General features: G+C 36.4%; 1 protein-coding gene across 15 annotated transcripts in view; it reads right to left on the bottom strand.

Annotated features, from left to right (window-relative positions):
• TASP1 (taspase 1) overlaps positions 1-22132 on the bottom strand; it is a 389761-nt gene that overhangs the window by 229797 nt on the left and 137832 nt on the right. For 9 of the 15 annotated variants that reach the window (XR_009248816.1, XR_009248820.1, XM_058684862.1 and 6 more), the window contains one exon: positions 5097-5207. The exons of 2 other annotated variants lie outside the window; for them this stretch is intronic. Coding sequence is in view for 9 of the 13 variants with exons in the window: in XM_058684862.1 (XP_058540845.1) it covers positions 5097-5207 (111 nt within the window). In the remaining 4 variants the exon portion in view is untranslated. Of the gene's footprint in view, positions 1-5096; positions 5208-5746; positions 5789-22132 lie in introns of all 15 variants that reach the window. 4 more of the 15 variants (XR_009248818.1, XR_009248817.1, XM_058684867.1 and 1 more) reach the window with 1 other exon arrangement.

The following is a 22132-nucleotide window of genomic DNA, read 5'->3' as shown; positions in this document are numbered from 1 at the left end:
GAGCCCCATGTCGGGTTCTGTGCTGACAGCTCAGAGCCTGGAGCCTGCTTCAGATTCTGTGTCTCCCTCTCTCTCTGCCCGTCCCCCACTCACGCTCTTTCTCTCTCTGTCTCTCAAAAAATAAATAAACGTTAAAAAATGTTTAAAAATTACAGACAATGTGAATCTCTCTCAGTAGGGAAACGGATAAATTATGATATGGGATATGCAGCTATAAATCTATGCATACTGACACATTAAAAGTATCAAGGTATGTTAAGTGAAAAGTATTTTGCAAAACAATATATTAGAAATCTCTTCTATAATTGTTATAAATGATGAAAGATAGAGAGAGGTGTGTGCATGGACAAAAAGAATATACTATAAAGACACATACCAAATTGTCAGTAGTGGTTCTTTCTGGCAAAAGCAATGGGACTTAGAGTAAATGGGAAATGGGTATCTGTCTTGATTATTATCTAAAATTTTTCTATGTATCCACTGCAATGAGAATCTCTAGATATATTATCTATGCAAATGATTTTTTAAAGAAAAAGCAAAGGAAGCAAGAAAGGAAGAATACAGTAGTGTCTTTCCATAAAACCAAGAAAAGTATTTGCTAGCTTGTCGCAGTCGCTGTCAGAAGGATTTCAACCAAATTACTTCAAATAGGAATTTAAAATCCACCATTAACAATTTTAATTCATAGCTTCAATTAAGGAGCAATTTGATTTACAACTGTATGTTCACACAAATAGTTTAGATTGGCCTGTAAACAAACCAAGGATCAAATAGAATTTTGGAGCTAGAAGGGACTTTCTGGCCCCTCATTTTACACATGAGGAAACTGAGAACAAAGAGACGTGTCCTATAACAAACAATGAATTTCATCACTGTTAAAAGAAGAAAGAACCCAACCTCCTTGCTCCTTGTCCAGGCCTCTGGTAAACTCTGTTTATTTCATTCTACCTACTTTATAAATATCATCTGTGGTTCCTGAAAATTCCCAAGTGGTTCTGAAAAATTTGCATTTTCTAATCCCATTTCCAAATCACCTGATTAAAAAGAATTTCACATTTTCAGGTTGAATGCAGTAGAGAATTCATAGAATTTAGCAAGTAAAGGAATTTAGAAACTGTCTCTTGCCTAACATTATTTTTGTTTTTTTTTAAGAAAGCAAAACAGCTTAAGTAACTTGTTACATCCTGTGAGTCAGACACAGAGTTGAGAGTAGAACCCAACTCTGCTAACCACCAGAGCATTCTCCTTCTGTTATTTCCCATTCATTTTATTAAAAAAAAAAAAAAAAAAAAGCAGTGTGATCTTACAGAAAGTATACACACTGACTAAGTAACATGGACAAGTCATCAAACTTGGAAACTTAAGTTTCTTCAACTATTAAATAAACAGGTGGGCTCTGAAGTTTCTTACACCTTTCCATGATTCTGGAATTTTTAAGATGGGGTTCAATATGTATTAGGTCATGGAATCCAGTGGCGGAATGACAGACTGCAGTCCAACTCTCTTGAGTAGCTGCAAAAAGCTAGAGAAAAGGAGAGGACAAGCAACAGAAGAGAACAGAGTAGAATTCAGGAACTCCTTAGCATGGACCTAAATCTGGAAAGGTACAACCAGCTGGTTAATCTGTGGTTTTAGACTCAGTAAAGTGCTTCAGAAAGTTGCCACATGCCATAGTTCCACATCCACCATTGGTTCCAGGAAGTTAACTTCTCCTGAGCATCCAGTTTTCACCTCTTACTCTTCCTTCCCACTAATGTTCTAAGAATGCTTCTAATATAGCTGGGTAACAAATACCAGATTATATAAATTATATGTGTTATTAAGGTCAAAAATTTGGTTTCCTTTAAAAACAGCAATCAACAGTTGGTAATTGTTACAACAAAAGACCAATAATACCGAAGTCTGATTCTGATATATTTGATGATATAGTGACACAAATGTAATCAACCTTTTTCAGAAAAACCATGAGAGGCAGACCTCAAAGACCTGTCCCTAACTCATTCCTCAGCTCACATTTTGCTATCAAGCAATTCTTGCTAGCATGCATACAATTAATACCATTCCTTATATCTTCATAACCTCAGTTCAAATAACTGTAAGAAAGCATGTGTACAAAATCTCTTCATACTGAATTCTTTTCCTATAGTTATTCACTCTGCTCTTCCTTCAGATATATCCAATTCTTTCCTGTCCATAATCTGTTTTTCTTTCTCTCTCTGCCCTAAAAATCTTTCCTAATAGAGCACAATACCTACTAAAGGCCTGTACAATAATGAAATATAGTTTTATCTCCATCCCCGGAAACTTCCATTGATCCCATCAGTTGTGTATTTACGTAGCTGATATTAAGTTTTATCCTTTGAGCTTCTAAGTGGACTTTCATAAATTCTAAGTACAGACAGCTCTAGAATTAAATATGATTTGAGCAGGTAAAGCCTAAAATTTGGCAAAATAAATAGTTTGGAGTTCCCCACCAGTACCCTAAAGGTAGCACTGGGGCCGGGGTATGACTGGACACACTGGACATTTGTGGGAAAACCAGAAGAAAAGACTTGATCACTGGTATAGGCTTCTGTCCCTCCTTCCAAGCTGGTAAGAGTGGAGGAAAAAGAGGAGACAAATAAAAAAGCCCTAGCTAGATCTGAAGGATCCAAGAATAGAGGGGGCCTCAAGACACAGAAAGCCACATAGAAAAGTTCCCCATTCCCTCAGGCCAGTAAGATGCTCTAGGAGTAAAGTAAAACAAAACAAAACAGAACAAAACAAACAAACAAACAAAAAACTAGCCTGATATACTTAGGTCGTGAGGACTTGACATTCTCACTGACTATTCCAAGAAGTTTCCGATCATCTGATTCTACTACCACTAGCATCTACTGTAAGTGGAAGCTGTGTGTACAGAAGAAGTCAAAGACTACAAAAATACCAAGGACACCATAGTGAATTTAGTAGCAATAGTAGCCAGCAACGCGTAAGGAAGTGGAGAGCAAGTCCTATCTCAGTACAAGCCAACATTGGGAACAGAGTGACCATGAAGCAGATGGTCCCTCCCAATGACAAAGAAGGTCCATTGAATCCCGATACTATCCAGTAGAGAGGGAAAAGTGGCAAACAAATATAAAATGACATGTATAAAGAGACTAGGCTTATATGGAAGGAACTAGCAGAATGAAGGCAAGGATTCAGACATTCAGCTGAACTAGAGAAGATAAACAGTTACAATAGGCACCCTTCCTGCAATATCCAGCATGGGCTGGGGAGGAGAGACAATGTGGGTGTGAAGACAGTGTGGGTGGGTGACTTTAACATCTAAGTCTGGGCTTATCAATAGGCCCCCTGCAGCTGCACAAGACTCCACTGGCAAGACCCTGCGTAGTCTGCATGTAGCCCCTGTGGCCCAGAGGGTCAAACACCAAGTAGTCAGTCCCTCTGTAAGCCCTCTGTGGCCTGGTGGACTCTGAAGTCCTCTGTGTCCCTGCCCCACTGGTACCAGGCTCCCACTACACACCCAGCCAATGGGTACTGATATCTGCTCTCTATCTGCATTCTAGAGAGTGGCCTATTGTTTTCTCAGCAACTCCATACTAGTCCCAGCCTGGTCAAACCAGTGAACTTCTCTTCTCTGCTACCCGGTGGCCAAACCATACCTTCTTCATCAAGATCTATACCCTTTACAAGTATGTCCTTCCTTGAACACTCTCTAGAGTACAACAGTTTCTTTATATATTATAGTTACACTTTCAACATAGTTAACAAATCTTTATGTTAAACTTCCCCTGATTAACCTAATGTTAATGTTTCTATGTCCTGATTTGATCCAGAGGGCTACATCCACCTAGTCTCAAAATCCGAGTCTATCAATATTTCCACTTACTCCATTTCTTCCATCCTCTTCATCCCTTGGACCATTTCCAGGTCCTAATGTCTCTTGCCTACAGAGATGGTCTTGGACAATCTTATATACACTTTATAAGCCCTCCCCCAAGATACCATTTTACTTGTCAACTTAGAAACAAATAAGGATTCTCTCCTTTCTATCAGGTGAAATGTGAACTCTTATGCTGAGATTTTAAGGCCTTCTGTGATTTTTGTCTGTGTTGTCCTTATCACATAATTAGCATCTTATTATACTCTGTCTTAATTCTCCAAGTAAAGATACAACCTCCCAGACTAACCCTATAATACGCTTTCTCTAATTTATTCATGGTTATTACCGTAACTTATTTTTAACTGTACATCTTATACAACTTCACTACTCTTTCCATGGTGGTAAGCTCAATGTTACATGATGGGAAAATCAGACTAAATCAGATAGTTTTAAACCAATGTAACAGTTATAGATACAGCCACTGTTAGGCCATACAAAACCTTTCTACAGATTAGAAAAAGGCACCCTTTCCTCCAAACTGATGCAGCTTCACATTTGGTTACACAGCTTGGCAAGTGGAGCCCAGGAAGGATTTCAACTCAACCTTATACAACTGTACATGGCAGCCCCAGATTCATTAATATAACACTAATTAAAAAAAGGAATCAGGGGCGCCTGGGTGGCTCAGTCGATTGGGCGTCCGACTTTGGCTCAGGTCATGATCTCACAGTCCGTGAGTTCGGGCCCCGCGTCGGGCTCTGTGCTGACAGCTCAGAGCCTGGAGCCCATTTCACATTCTGTGTCTCCCTCTCTCTCTGCCCCTCCCCTGTTCATGCTCTGTCTCTCTCTGTCTCAAAAATAAATAAATGTTAATAAAAAAATAAATAAATAAATAAAATTAAAAAAAAAGAATCAAAGTGTACTATAAAACTTTTAAAGGATATTGTTCCTTGAATTTTGTTTTAGTAGGATTTTATGCTACTGTGTATATCCCTCTAATCCTAGATAATGTCTCACAGCTTGGGCATTAGATCAGTTATATGGCAAATTTCATGCATTAGTGGGTATCTGGTATACCAGATCTCTATGATCAGCATTAATTGAAGGTCTAAGTCTATCCTAGGGACTGGAGCTAGATCTCATGGAACAAATGAGGTATCCAACTAGTCTGCAGCTCAGTAAATCAATCTATATTTAGAAGAACATAATTTTTTAATGTTATACTTACTGATAAACTTGTTTTGCATAGTCTCCAACAGGGCTTGGTGAGCATCTTCAGCTTGTAAAGCATGTGAACATTCTCTAGCCAGTATGGTACGCACAAGATGCTCCCCACATCCTAGAAATCCAAGGAAACCAAAAACAGTTGAGGAAAAACAATGCTATAAACATCCTTCTTATCCTCTTAGCACTAAAACACCCTTATGTACTACTTAAGAAGTGGTTGTGTTGCAGAATAATTCAGTGATGGATGAAATGACTTCTATGAACAATCTGGGATTTTAGTAATAAGATTCAGTAGAAAATAAAGAACTGTCTAATGTCAAAAGGAAACAGACAAAAATAAAAGAAAACCCCTTTTTCATAGGAATGATTTACATAATACAGGAAGGAATTCAAATTCTCTGCCTAGGAATCTCCTAGGCCTCTGTCTTATTTCCATTATTGGGTAACTACAAAAAATTGTTTTACATTTCGTTATTTGTTTAGATACAAGTGGCCTGAGTCTACCATTTTGCCTCTGGCACCCCACATACCTGGGGGCATGGGAGAAATCTAAACAGCCAGCAACAACCTGCATCTCCCTCTACCTACCTTTCGATAAAATGTCACATCAACAGCTGTAATGTGGACTTAATAAAATAGCACCTTTCTCACCTTATAATAGTAACTTACATAGCCTTCACAGGTGAATATTCTCTGTAATTGTAAAACAAAGAATGCATTTTAAATCCCTGGAGTGAACTTGGACCATTCAGACACACTAAAAAAGGGTAGACATGATGGCAATAGGAAGCACTGCCTAGAATTCTATTTCAATTTTCTACCTGTTAATATTAGAAACTGTCTGCCAAAGTTAAGACAAAGGAAATTTAATTTACATTACAGGTTGATAAGTTCAAATAAAAGATTTCTGAGGAGACTGATTTTTTTCTTAGATATACAAAATATTAAAAATTACTTTGATAAACACTGGAGGGATAAGCCTTTTCAAAAAAATACTAAGTGCCCTTTGAAATGCTTTTTCTACATAAAATCAGCTGCATTAATTAAAATATAAATGTCCTCTTACCCAAAAGACAAGAGTAGATACATAAGACCTTATGCTTCCCATCTTTTAAAAAATAAAATAAAATCCTGAGGGAAGCAGATCAGCATGGACACAGGCTGCCTAACTTGCTTACACCAAGTCCCACACACCTTTGCTCTGGCGTTACTGCCCATTTCAGTCAAGCTTGCCTAAGTCCCAGTGTGACAGCCGCTCCCTACTCCTACCCAGAAGACCAACAGAAACTCCTGCCCACACCACATCTTCTGACCAGAGTTCTGCCGGGCCTCAGTTCTGGTGGAGTTGGTGTCAGATCTCATTTCACAGACAGACCAGAGCACACCTAGTTAAAACTCATCACATTCAGGCCAGGGACCACATACTGACCATAGCAGGCAAGGAGAGCCTCTGCAAATGACTGGCCTAAAGGACAGAGCAGCTAAACTACAAGAGCACAGCACACACAGCATACACCAGAGACACTCCCTAAAGCGCCAGACCCTGGGCACTACATGACTTCATAAGGCATTACTTTCAGAAGCAGGAGACATAATTGGCTTTTCTAACACACCAAAAAAGGAAGAGACTTAGGGACGCCTGGGTGTCGCAGTCGGTTGAGCGTCCCACTTCAGCTCAGGTCATGATCTCACAGTTTGTGAGTTCGAGCCCCGCGTCAGGCTCTGTGCTGACAGCTCGGAACCTGGAGCCTGCTTCGGATTCTGTGTCTACCTCTCTCTCTCTCTCTCTCTCTCTCTGCCCCTCCCCTGCTCATACTCTGTCTCTCTCAAAAATGAATAAAATTTAAAAAAATTAAAAAAAAGAAGGAAGAGACTTAGACAAAATGCCAAGATGGAGGAATTTATCCCAAATGAAAGAACAAGATAAGGCCATGGTTGGAGATCTAAGCAAACATGCTTGATGGAGAATTTAAAGCAAAAATCATAAGGATACTTACTGGGCTTAAGAAAAGAATAGAAGACATCAGTAAGACCCTTACAACAGAGATGAAAGAGTTAAAAAACCAATCAGAAATAAAGAATGCAATAAACAAGATTGGAAAACAGGCTTGATGCAATGAACAGCAGGCTGAAAGAAGCAGTGGAATGAATAAGAGATATATTAGACAAAATAATGGAAAATAATGAAGCTGAATAAGAGAAAGAAGAATTATGCAACATGAGAATAGACTCAAGGAACTCAGTGACTTCATCAAATGTAATAACATTCATATTATAGGAGTCCCAGAAGAAGAGAAGGAAAAGGGGACAGAAAATTTATTTCAAGAAATAACAGCAGAAAACTTCCCTAATCTGGGGGAAAGAAACAGACATGCAGATCAGAAGGCACAGAGAACTCCCATCAAAATCAACAAAAGCATGCCAATAACAAGCCATCTTGTAATTAAATTTGAAAAATATAGTGATAAAGGAAAAATCTTGAAAGCAGCAAGAAAAAGAAGTCCTTAACTTACAAGGAAAGTTACAGATTAACTCAACAGAAACATGGCAAACCAGAAGGGAGTGGCCCGATATATTCAAAGCGCCAAATAGGAAAAATCTGCAGCCAAGAAGACTCTATCCAGCAAGGCTATCATTCAGAATAGGAGAGATAGAGTTTCCCAGACAAACAAAAACTAAAGTAGTTCATGACCACTAAACCAGACCTGCAAGAAATATTAGGAGACTTTCTGAGGGCAAAGGAGAGACCAAAAGTGACAAAGAAAGGATCACAAAAAATCTCCAGAAACAATGACAAAACAAGTAATAAAATGGCAATAAATACATATTTATCAATAATTACTTTGAGTGGGGCTTCTGGATTGCTCAGTCAGTTGGGCTTCTGACTTTGGCTTCTTAGGTCATGATCTCACAGTTAATGTTTTCGAGCCCCATGTCAGTCTCTGCTGTCAATGCAGAGCCTGCTTTGGATCCTCGGTCAACCTCTCTCTGTCCCTATGCCACTCTCACCCTCACTCTCAAAAATAAACATTAAAAATAATAATAAAAGTGAGGGGATGGAGGGACATTTATCACACAAACAGACATTAAAAGAAAGCCAGGGTAGTAATACTTATATTGGACAAATTAGGCTTTATTCTTGTATTGTTTTCATCCTGCTTTGGTATCTGGATAGCGCTGGCCTCATGGAATGATTTTGAATGTGTTCCCTCTATTATTTGTAAGATTTTGATATTGTTATTATTACTTTATAAATGTTTGGTAGAATTCACCAATGAAACCATGTGGTCTTGGGCTTTTCTGTGCTGGGAGATTTTTAATTCCTAATTCAACTTTCATTCTTGTTAATGGTTTAAGATTTCCTACTTCTTGGATTTTAAGATTCATGATTGAATCTTGGTAATTTGTGCATTTTTAGGGATTATCTAGGGTTTTTTTTTCCCTAAAATATCTGATGTTAGTATATAATTGTTTATAATAATCTGTTATCACATTATGCATTTCTATGGTTATCTGTTGTATTGTTTTCTCTTCCATTCCCCATGTTGATTTTTGGTCTTCTTTTTTTTCTTAGTTAATGTAGTTAAAGCATTGCCAATTGTTTTTTTTGTGTGTGTTTTTTTTTTTTTTTTGCTTTTTTTTTTTGGTTTTAAACTGGTCATAACATAACTTTCAATGTTATGTTATTTTGGTCTCTATTTTAAATTTCTGATTTTACTTTGTTATTTCCTTCCTCTACTAAATTTCAGCTAAGTTTCTTCTTTTTCTAGTTCCTTGTGGTATAATGTTGTTTATTTGAACTTTTTTTTCTTAATACAAGCATTTATATCATAAATTTCACTCTAACATCTGCTTTTGCTGCATCCCATAGGTTTTGGAATATTGTGTATTCTTTTTCTTTTGTTTTGAGACATATTTTGATTTGCCATTTGATTTCCTATTTGGCCCATTGCTTGTGTAATAGTGTGTTGTTTAAAATTTACATGTTAAATATTTAATATTTACATTGTAGATTTTTCAGCTTTGTTTTATTGTTGATTTTCAGTTTTGTACCATTGTGGTTGGAAAATATAGTTGGTATGATTTCTGTACTCTTAAATTTTTAATATTTGTTATGTCTTTTATGTGATTTCACCAGGGGATTCTTCTGTGTATACCTGAGGAAAATGTGTATTCTTATTTTTCTTGAATGGAATGGTTTATATACATCTTTTAGAACCAAATATTCTGAAGTATGCTTCAAGTAAAAAATGTTCTTGTCATGGAAAAAATAAATAAAAAGCTCACCTTAAAAAAAAAAAAAAAACTGCCAAAGGTATTCCGATAGTTTTTTTTAGAAAATCAGGTCCTTCATTAATTCACATAACAGGTAAAGGATATCAAATGATCTCAGCATCTACTAAGACTAAAGGAGAAGTAGGACTCAACTCTATAGTCAAAAAACTCACAGCAAAAGAAGGAACAATCCACTCAGATTCCCCAACAGGTCCAGGGACAAAGTAACATTTTCTCATGTTATTAATTTGCGTACACACACACACACACACACACACACACACACACACACACACATACAACACTAAATGGAGAGAGAAGGTTCTTAGCAATGAAAAAGATTGCCATATACATATATGCCATATATATATATGCCTTTCCTTCCCACTTTTTCCCTCTTTTCCTCTGCACCCTCTCAGTATATACATGCAAAGATGCATACACACATATGTGTATATACACATATGTGTATATTATGAATACACATAAAATATGTACTCACTGTCAAAAATACAAACCATTCAAAAAATGTCAAAAGCTTTTTTTTTTTAAATCACTTGACACTGGGCACCAAAGTGGCTCAGTCGGTTAAGTATCTGACTTCAGCTCAGGTCATGATCTCATGGTTTGTGAATTCAAGCCCTGCACTGACAGTGTAAAGTCAGCTTGAGATTTTCTCTCTCTCCTTCTCTCTGCCCCTCCTCTACTCGTGCTTTCCCTCTTTCTCAAAATAAATAAATAAACTTAAAAAAAAAATCACTTGACATTTTTCCAGAAGTAACTTCCCTATATTTTTTGTAATATAAAAGTGTAAATGTAAATATCTTTCCAGATCTAATATCATTTTGTAAGTATCTACACTTAGAAGATCTAGATATGCAATTTAATATATAACTCTGTGAGCAAGACTATTGGTGCTCCCTATTTTGTTAAATTTTTGTAATATTATTTTTATAATCAGGGATAAAACAACAATAAAGTTAATAGAAAATAAACCATTTTTGACACTTACAATGTAAAGACACTGTGCTAAGCTCATGAAACCCCATAAATTTTAATTCCCTTTGTGTACATATTTGATGTTGAAGAGTGAAATGTTATACTTTAGAACAATAATAATTGTTAGGAAATTGGCATATTATAAGCTAAATGAGTGTTCAGAAGGTTATGTACACATGCCTCAAGTCAAAGAGCTAAACCACATGAAGTTAACATTACATCAAAAATACACAGTATGTGTCAGAGAGACTTTTCCTCCGTTGTTATACAAGAATATACAGGGTTTTCCAATGACTGATTTTTCACCAAGAAACTTTGAAAATTATGACTTCTATTCGGACATATATCACCTCTAACATAAGAGCGTTGACATCAAAAGCTTGTTCTCCTGCAGGTTCCAATCAAAGAAAAGTTTGACTTATGTGGTTTCACCCACAAAATTCCAAGGTTTCTTAGAATATGCTGCCAGATAGCTGAAGTGTGATTCAAAAGAAAACAGTTCCATTCTTTATATGTAGATATGAAGAAATAAGGCTCTCACTGCATCCTCCTTTTGTCCTTATTCATACAAGTATATACTTATGTTCTCAGGTCTTAGCAGAAAACATGAATTATACATAGAATGAAGACCTAACAGCAAACCTAGAAGAAAAGTGATATAGGCACACCTCAGATATATTGCAGGTTCAGTTGCAGACCAGTGCAATAAAGCGAGTCAGATAAACGTTTTGGTTTCCCAGAGCATATAAAAGTTATGTTTACATTACACTCTAGTTTATTAAGTGTGCAACAGTATTATGTCTAATAGAACAATGTACATATTTTAATTAAAAAATACTTTATTGCTAAAAAATGCTAACCATCATCTGAGCTTTCAGCAAGTCATAATTACTGACCAGAGATCACCATAACAAATATAATAATAATGAAAAAGTTTGAAATATTGTGAGAATTACCAACATGTGACACAGAGACACAAAGTGAGCAAATACTGTTGGAAAAGTGCTGCCAACAGACTTGCTCAGCACAGGGTTGCTACAAATACTCAATTTGTTTTAAAAAGAAATTTGTGAACCACAACAAAGTGAAGCACAGTAAAACAAGGTATATCTGTAAATATCAATTTTCTATAAAAACTTACTTATTTTAGCATCAGTAAGAATGAAAACTGCATGGATTGAAAAACATAGTGAATTCATAACTTATGTTCTAAAAAGCTTTTATGTTTGAAAGATGCTATGGAACCAATTCACTCTTCTGAAAATTGGTAAGTGAAAGCAAAAAATCTAGCATTTCTTTGTCCTTCCTATAGCAACTGTACAGCAGGGAAATCAAACAGTTTATAAAGGAAAATTTTCTCCATAGAAATGCCCCAACTAATAAGTAAATAATAATTACAGAGAATTAGAATATAATCACTTATAACCCATAATGTAATAACTAACACAGGCAACAATCATCAATAGCTGCTAATAGCACAAAAAGATACAACCAGACATTAAATGCCCCTTGATAAAATTACACCTTGTAGTCTTGCCCCACATCAAAATATTTACAAGCCTGAATCTGAACAAGCCTCTAAATTCGATTATCGATTTCCATAAATAAACAGCATTTGTAAAAAACCTACAGTTAACATCATACTTAATGGTGAAAAACTGAATTGCTTCTCCCTATGATCAGAAACAAGATAATGATGTCTGCTTTTATCACTTCTATTCAACAATATTCTGGAAGCTCAAGTTATTGCAATTAGGCAAGAAAAATAAATAAAAGGCATAAATATCAGAAAGAAAGAAGCAAAACTGCTTTGCAGATGACATAATTATTTATGTAGAGAAACCAAGGGTATCTATAAAACAACTACTAGAGGTGTCTCTCCAGGTTCTTCCTATCTTGTTAGTAGTCTAGGGCAAAAGTTGGCAACAGACACCTGCCTGGTACTTAACAGTCCCCAAAATGTGGACTTGACTTTCATTTCTTCCCCCATCAACTCACTCACCAGATTGTTACTGAGCACTTACTTGGTGCCAGGTCCAGAATGCACAGCAGTTGGCAGGGGTGCTGCTGCATAATGTCAGATCTCCCCAGTGGTGCTGGACCCCTCCCTGACTACTGAGTATTCAGTAAACTGCCATCTTGTCCAGTCCAGATGCCAGTGCCCTCATTGTGTATTTTATAGATCAACCTTGGGGATTTAGATGAGAACCCTAGATTCAGCAGGAACCTTGGACATTCCCACAACCCACTATGAACCACTCTCCATGCCAAGTCATCTCCCACTAATCCCAACCCTGAGCCCAGTCTCAGCTCACTCATTCCCAATGTGCTTCCTGTTGCTGAAACTTCAATATGCCCCACACTCAAAGCCTTCAGTATTATAATACATGTCCTCTCTTGTAAGAATTAGAATACATTTCCTCTTGTGGGGATCCTTAACCTTTCAAAACCCAAACTGAAGATGAATTTGTAATAAAAAAATTACAAACCACACATGCATGGGCACGCATGCGTACACAAACACACACACACACACACACACACACACACACACACACACACCAAGATGGAATGAGCAGATATAAAAAAAAATAATGTAAAAGATTATCAAACCAAGAAGTGTTAATAGAATAGAGGCTGATAATCATTTTCAGTTAAAACAGATAAAGTAAATATTGTAGGTTTTGTAGTCTATATATGATCTCTGTCAAATTTTCTTCTTTTATTTTTATAACAATCCTTTAAAAATTTAAAAATCATTCTTAGCTCATGGGCTGTACAAATTTAGACCACAGGCCAGATCTGGCCCACAAGTCATAATTTGACTATCCCTATATTAGAACAATTTGTAGTACAAAGATTAAAAGGAAGGGAGATCATAATTTTTAAAAACAAGGCAAACTGGGAGTAGGGGCCAGGAGGAGGTGTACAAGATTTTTCAAGGAACCAAATAAAACTTTCTTAAATTAAAAGAAAATTGTTTAAAACTCAATGCAAGAAAAAAAAAACTCAATGCAAGAGAGAGAAATATAATGTATACCTATGGGAAAAAAAAATCTAAAATGTATCCTAGAATGATAAAATGAGGAGTTAAGAAGGCTAGAGTATAAAATGAGAATATCCAACATATTAACAGACATTTTGAAATAGAGAAAAGAAAGAATGGGGTGAGAGAGTACTAACATTTGAAGAGATCATGAATAAGTGTTATCAGAACTTAAGTTACAAGGAAATTCTTAAACTGAAGATGCATACAGAATTCCAAAGAAAATGAATCCTACTGTAGTGAAGCTCTGGACCAAAAGCAATTAAAAACTAATCATAAAGAAAAGGAGGATCATCTACAAAGAAATTTAAAATTTTAACTGATGAGTTCCCAACCAACAAGAGACCAGAAGACTAATATCTTTATTGTTAAGGCAATAAACAGAAAATAACTTGTCAACCTAGAAACAGTTAAAACTACCATGTGAGAGTGAGGGTGAATACAAACAGTTCAGACATATAAAAAAAAGAATTCTTTGAGATTTTATCTCCCAGGTTACTTCTACTCTTCCCAACACTACTCCTTGTCATAATTTCTGCTGATTTTAATATTTACCTAGATGATTCTCCCAACAAACAGCTTGGCATCCAGATTCTCTGATATCCTCTCTTCAAGTTATCCGCACTACCTCATACATTCCCTCCCATGACTATGTCATTATCAATAACATTAACTCCTCCACAGTCTCAACCACAATCATCCCACCCCTCCTATCTTTCCAGCTCACCTCTGGAGCACTTCGATTCCCTCCACCTCACTAAAAACTGCCATCCATTAATTCTGTTGCTTTCGAACTATCCTGCACTCCTCTTGGGGCATTACCTCCTTCCTTATCCGGATAAAACTCCAATGCTTCATCAACTTATATCCATTCTCTTACTCCTAAAAGCCTACAAGTTTGCCTTCACCAAACTTGTCTGGCAGAAGCCCACTCAGGAGTATTAGTCAAAGTACTACACAAGACTGCAAAAGCAAATAACCACCAAGTCCCAGTGGCTTAAAATAACAAAAATATAATTCTCATTAATGTTATAGGTTGTACCTGGGTCACCAGAGAATGTACTCCACACAGTCACTCAGGAACAAACCTAGGCTCATAGAGATGCCATCATCTATAACTGCACCTCCTGGATTATACCTACTCCAGAACAAGAGGGCATCCAGGGCCTGGAAGTCACACATATAATTTCCACTCCAGTCTAGTGGCCAGAAATAGTCACATGGTCTCAGGCAACCACAAATGGGCTGTGAAATATGGAGGAGTATAGAAATAGTCAGGAAGCACTACATTAAATGTCTCTGTCATGTGTGACTCAATCTGATTTTCCATGTCTGCATCTGCAGAGCTAAATGAGGTATAGCAGCCATCCTATACCATGGGGGGACATACATAAGAGGGAAGGCATACCAACAGAGCAATGTAGGAGAGAAAGGACAGACCAGTTACTGACCCCAGCCTCCTTCCAGGTTTCTTGTTACATGAGATCTAAAATAAAACAAAACAACCTATCTGTTTAAGCCACTATAACTGAGTTCTCTTTTTTAAGCCCAAACGCATTCTTTTTTCATTTTTCTTGTCTTGGAATACATATAACTTAAAATTTACCATTTAATCATTTTTTAAACATACCTTCAGTGGCATTTGTGGTGCTGTACAACCATCACCACCATCTACCTCCAGAACTTTTTCATCCGAAACTCAGAGTTTCAACTGAAACTCTGCACCCATCCAACAACAGCTCCCCATTTCTTCTCTCCCCCCAACCCTGGCAACCACCATTCTAACTTCCATCTCTACAAATTTGACTACTCTAGGTACCTCACATAGGTAGAAGCCTATACTTTTGTCCTTTTGTGACTGACTTATTTCACTTAACAAAATGTCCTCCAAGTCTCGTTCATATGGTAGTATGTTGCAGAATTTCCTTCCTTTTTAAGGTTAAATAATATATTGTATGTATATATACATTTGGTTTATCCATTCATCTGTCAGTGGACATTTGGGCCAAATGCATTCTTAATCTATATAGAGAGCTATTTGCTGAGAAAGAAAATGACTCAGAAAACTTTACACTGAAAGAAGATAACTTCTACTTACTTCCTTCAACTCAAACATAAAACTGCATTGAGTCAAATATAATTTTTGATAAGTTTGTGTAGGTTTATCTATCAAATATCATTCACAGCAATACCTGAAAAATATCATTTGGTCTGAGCATACTTATTTTCACTGAGTTACTCTGGAAAATCCATGATATATTTAATTGCTACCAACAGCCAAATTTATTTGAATAAATGAGAGTCATTTTAATTAAAATAAATCCTTTATAATGCCTGAAAAATGGAATCTTACATATTTAATAGCACTTTTTATCCATGTAAAAAGTGACCACTTCCCTAAGTCATAAGACCACTATATAGGGAGGCAATCTTTAGAATGCCTGTTTGTGGGTTTGTTTAGGATCCAGAAAAAGTTGGCAAAACTCCAAAGAAACTAGAAGGTAAATAGAGCATCTTTATTTTCCCCTCATCTACAAGTGCCCAATAATGCCATCATTTCTCTAGTAAACACATTGGCCTACATTACAAAAGAGTTTCTGTATCTTTACTAAAGGAGAAATCTGAGAGTTCTCAGTCAAGCAGCAGGGTCTTGTTTAGAGGAGGACCCCTTGTGCATTCTATTTATTTCTCTCTCTCTCTCTCTCTCTCTCTCTCTCTCTCTCTCTCTCTCACACACACACACACACACACACACACACACACCCCTACTTAAGGTCTAAGGCCCTATACAGTAGGAATTAGTATTTTCTATTCTATTGTCACACTCATGTTTAAATCCAGCTGAGTGACTTTGGAAGTCTTTATTTAAGCCTCAGTTTCTTCAATTGTAAAATGAAAAATCTGAGTACCAACTACCCCATGGAGCTATTGTGAGGACAAAAATGAAATTATGCACATAAAACATTTAGCATCGAGTTGGGCCCTTAGTAAGCACTTAATAAATATTAAAATAAAGGTAATAACCTTAAGGAAAACCATTTTCTGTCATTGTCTCACCTCAACCTAGTCTGTGTACTTTTCTTCTATTGTGACAAAGTGATTCTCAGGTAGCCTGACAATCATCACTGAGAGCCTAGAATACAGTTGAAAAGGAGTTTAGCCTTTGATTTGCAATTCTAAAGGCTACTGCTTCAAAGCAAACTGAGACTTCACATAGAGTCAAAATGATCACCTGAGTAAACCTTTCATTATCAAAACAAAACAAATAATATGGAAAAAAAAATCCCTTTTAGTCTGGCAGAAAACATTTTAACTGTGGTTATCCAGGAATTGTAGGTTATGCATGATTTTTGTTCATTATTTACTCTTACTATTTTCCCTAATTCCTTTAATAAATACCTTCCCCGCCCCCCCCAACAGGTTTATTGCCTGACTTCAACATTATACTCTGGCATTCACAATACTTTCTCTTAAGGCAAGATGTAAAGACCAAGGCAGAGACTCCCATAATGGGATTTGGTCCCATGCACTTACTTCCCTTTACCTGAGTTCATGAGTTGGTAAATGAGACCGTGAACTAATGCTACAGGTGTTTTATTCATCTGACCTTCATCACACTGAGTATTTTCACCTCAGCTCTAGTGATAGATACAGCCTTCAAACTAAGACAATTAAAAATATGCAAACATAACAGCCCCCCAAAATCATACTGTCAAATCACGTTTTAGTCCTAATATGTAAGTAACAAAATGAAGTGTTTGCAGTAAGTATAGAGAAACAAAATTTTACCAACTCTTGGGTAACACTTAAGATACATTTTCATCATTTCAAGATAAGTTTTCACCTTTTTTTAAAATCTTGGTCTCAATTTAATGGTGTCTCAATTTAATGAGCCAAATTGTTACAAAATGAAAATTAAAAGGGCCTTATGTGTCAAGTTTTTGATGTAGTTTTCAAATGTAGTAATCACAATGAGATTAGGATTTTAAAGTATAACTCCTAATCCAGATCTTTCTCTTCGTTGGGAAACTTTACTTCTTCTAAACCACTCTAGACTCATTCTAATACAAAGAGCCCCCAGAGGGGGAAAGTGAAGTTGCATTCACAGGAGAGACATAAGCCACATTCCCAGGCAGCCTGCATACACGAGTACAGGATCAGCAGCAACAAAAGCTCACATTCAGTACCACTGGCACAACACACATCTCCAAGGATTACTGATGATTGTGAAGTATTTATGTCATCTTATAAATGCTGCCATTCACTCTCACTGCGGCTAGTGGGCATCTGAAAAATCTTTCAACACATCCCCTGTTAGAAGTCCACAGGGACAGATAAGTAATGAGGAAAGGCCTTTCCAAATTTAAAAGGAAACATTTGGTACTTCAGTTTCCAGTATTGCAACATCTCTTTTTCAACAAAGGAATTTATTACACAGTACGTCACCTTTTCCCTTTCGGAGGATTTACTGCCAATTTTGGAGTTGGGTTACCTCTGGTTTTCAAGCCTGTCTTGTGAAATTAAAGAGAGGACTGCCTTAAAAGTGATAGAACACACATGATTTCAGTCCTCACAGTGTCCCTATGGTTATCAAACCTGGAACCTATTACATACAAGAAGAAAACATAAGGAGCTTTATAAAGAGATGGAATAAAAGTGAAGATGTCTAATCCAGTCAAGTCTAAAAGTTATATTCACCAACACACATTTAGTATTTCCTCAATATTTAGCTCTCTCTAATCCATAATCCATCAACACACTTTGGATATTTATAGTGATCTATCAAAAACAACTCAGGCTTTTCTGATTTTTTCGATCAATAATAAATAATGAAAAGAAACCAATTTTATAATTAGCTCCTATAGATCTCATCTCTTACAAAGAAGGATGTGATTAATATGTGCTTTAGCATTTCATAATTATTTAAAGTACAGAAAAATATATTACAACAGTTACAATTAAACATAGGAAAATATCTCATCTACAGCACAGTGTTCCGCATATGCTATATATACTAAATGTTTGACAATTACTAGTTATTACCACTATTATCAATTTTATTGAGAAGGTATAACCAAACCACAAAAGATTCAACTGTCTGAACAAGAGGTAGCTACATAAATGAGAAGGGTTCCAGGTTTGTGAATGCAAATACTTTCAGAAACTAAAAAATAAAAAAGCTCCAACAAAAATTAGTAGTGAACAGCCATTATCCAATCTGCCATGTCAGAAAGAGTCTGTGGTTAACAACACAGAAGCATCCTCCACCAAAGCTTGAGCCACTCCTTCTTTCCCTTGGTCCTGTCTTTGTCAAAGTCACATCTCAACGTGGGGACTATACCACATATTTATTCTGAGTGTAAATAAAGATAATAAAATAGTACCTTGCTTTCTGATCTAACAATTCTAGATTTAGTTATCTAAATTACTACACTCTAGGGCACCTGTATGGCTCAAGTGGTTAAGCATCTGACTCTTGATTTTGGCTCAGGTCATGATCTCATGGTCATGAGAGTGAGCCCTGCATTGGAGGGCCAGCATGGAGCCTAAGATTCTCTCTCTCCCTGCCCCTCCCCTGCTCACATGCGTGCACGTGCTCTCTTTCTCTAAAACAAAAAACAAAATAATGATAATGATAATAATAAATTACAACACTCTAATTAAAGCCCCAGGGCAAATGGTGCCAGGCAGGGGGTGAAAATCAGAGAAAACCACCTTAGTTTTTAGCTATGATGTTCTTAACTATGGTGTTCTTAGCTATGATAGAGCCCCTAAAATCCTATCACTACTGTTGAGTTTGCCTGGGAAACATACTACATGCATAAGAATTAGACTAATCTACATTTGCGACCTCACTAGGGCAGTAGCCATAAAAGAAGCCTCATTGTTTGTAATGTTCAGCTGATGCTCTTGGACATCTTCTATCCAGAGTCCTGTTCAATCAGAGAGAACCACAGATAAGTAGAACCACCTCCAGCTATGGAATCTGAAATAAGTCACTTAATATCTCCATGCTTCAGTTTTCTCACTGGAAAAAAGCTTAAGCTTAAGCTTAAATGGTCTTAAATTCCTCATAAGGAAAAATTTTATAGCTGTAAGTACTTTTAGAACTTCAATAACATTCCAGGGGTGCCTGGGTGGCTCAGTTGGTTAAGCATCCAACTTTGGCTCAGGTCATGATCTCACAGTTCACAAGTTCAAGCCTCACATTGGGCTTTGTGCTGGCCGCTCGGAACCTGGAGCCTGCTTTGGATTCTGTGTCTCCCTCTTTCTCTACCTCTCCCCCATTTGCATTCTCTCTCTCTCTCTCTCTCTCAAAAATAAATAACAACTTATGAGAAACCCCTTTTAAAATGCTATTAATCAATAAAATATTAAAATTCAACTATAGACAACTTTAAAGTTTATATTCATTTTTGAAAGAAACAGAGACAGCATGAGTGGGGAAGGGCAGAGAGAGAGGGAGACAGAGAATCCCAAGCAGGCTCCCAGCTGCCAGTGCAAAGCCTGATGCAGGGCTTGAACCCACAAAACCAAGAGGTCATGACATGAGCCAAAACCAAGAGTCTGACGCTTAACTGACTGAACCACCCTGGCACCCTGAGAACTTTATTTTTTAAGGGGAAAGATAAAAGGTCATGATTCACAGACTCACCATCAATTGATCAACAACTGTGTATCTGGGGCTTTTCCAGTATCATCTCATTAAAGCTTTACAATTAACTTGTAAAGAAGGTATTGCCATCCCCACTGGACAAATAACAAGTGTTAAATTGGAAAAACAAAGAGTATAAGATCCAAGTCTTGTAACTCTAAGCAACATGCTTGCTCCATGATGGCCCACAACTGTAGAAATTATGCCATACCAAAAAAAAAAAAAAAAAAAGAGATACAAAGAAAACTCAAAAGCCTCAAAACTCTAAGTCCATGGTCAAGATCAAAGTAATAATTACCTGCAGATAAAGAGCACAACAAATTTTGATACTAACAATTAGGACTGTAGATAACTCTCAGTTTAAACCACAACATCCTAGAAACAGTCACTAAGCAAGCCCCAAAGAAATAATATTAAAGTTGGAAATTTCATTTTGCATCAAGGCCACAGTGTGTACTTTATGAGTAAAAAAAGCCAAACACAGTTATAAATATCTATAATAATGTAGATGTAATGTAAAATAAATATTTCAGTACACATATAGATTATATATTATTTACAAAGCCCACAAACAGAATATAAGGAAGACAGTTATACTATACCATAATTTTAGCCTATAACTACCAAGTCAGCCATATATGTTAAACATTTAATTAATACTTTTCTTAATGACAAAATATATAAGTGATTTGTGGGAGTGATTTGAATGGCCACAGTCTCTATAAAATCTGAAAAAGGAAATCTGAGTTGATGTTATTTCTCAATAAATTCCTCTGTACAAAGGAGAGGCAATATAAATCATTTCATCAGTCTTAAAGCCATATTCAGAGTTTAAAACCAACATTCAGCATTTAGAGGCCTCATAAAGTATGATGGGGAAAAAGTTTTAAATCTGCTCACCAGTCATTGCTTATCCCTTTCTCTAGTCAACACAGTGTCAAGGGTAGTTCTGAGACTAGAAAAAGACACACAAGTTCTGAAGGTGAAAAGGGAAAATGGTAATCATATTCATTTGTCTAGATCAGAGTAGAATTTAAGGAATAACAGTAAAAATATGGTCCTAAAGCTATCTTACCACCAACTAACAAAAATCACAGAAGCAGATAAAAGAAGGAAAAAGCAAAACAGGTAGGACACCTCAAGTAAAACATGTTAATAAAAGGCAAACAGACAGTATAAAATTTAGCACCTCTCAAGGTTTTCATTTGACATCATTAAGAAATAATGCTAGTTAAAGAAGAAAATACATTCATGTGTATTACACTTAAACTTTTAGTTTAGCCAAGAAATTTATTTACAATTTTATTCAAAAGTTGCCTAAGACTCTGCTTCCTAGGGCATGAAAAAAAAGATCTATCTTTGCCTAAAATTAAACAGTCTCAGGAAATTCAGGGTATTTTCCATGAAAAGCCATATATGGATTCCGTAGGATCCACAAACCACAAATAAAGAACCCACACAGCTCTGACTTAACTTTAAAATATACAAGTATATGATTATAAACCAGGAAGCAAACTTTCATTTTGATTTCTAATACAAATACCTTCTGCTGGGACCATGAATTCCATGTGACAAAGGCAACAGTGACACTTTCATTGCCTAGGGGCTAATGTGGAAACTGCGGCGAAAATAATGAAATTAGATTATCATGTTAGAATCATACTATTTCATATTAAAAAAAGAAATAAGGATCCTTGGAAAAATAACTGGTTCTGGGCCTGGCTAAGGCAGTCCCCAAGAGGAGTCTGAGGTATCTTGTTCTACCTAAAAGCAAGGAAACTATCAATAATAGTTACATTAAAGAGGACTGAATCCAACTTAAAGGGGCTTTTATTGACAAAAGATGGAACAATTTTACCAGCAAAACGAATAATGGTTCTAAGTCCTTGAATATGTCAATTACAAATGAGATTGATTCATTTCTTTCCTAGATGTATAGAATGCATTCCTTTTCAGTAGCAAATATTTACTTCAATCTTGTCTGTGTTCCAACCATAATGTTTATCATATAACCAGTGATTACAAACATAGGAAAAAGCAAGAAATGTGCCCTATAAACAAC

The sequence above is a fragment of the Neofelis nebulosa genome, chromosome 9, assembly GCF_028018385.1.
Source record: "Neofelis nebulosa isolate mNeoNeb1 chromosome 9, mNeoNeb1.pri, whole genome shotgun sequence".
NCBI lineage: Eukaryota > Metazoa > Chordata > Mammalia > Carnivora > Felidae > Neofelis > Neofelis nebulosa.
This window is presented reverse-complemented; position numbering and strand designations above follow the sequence as displayed.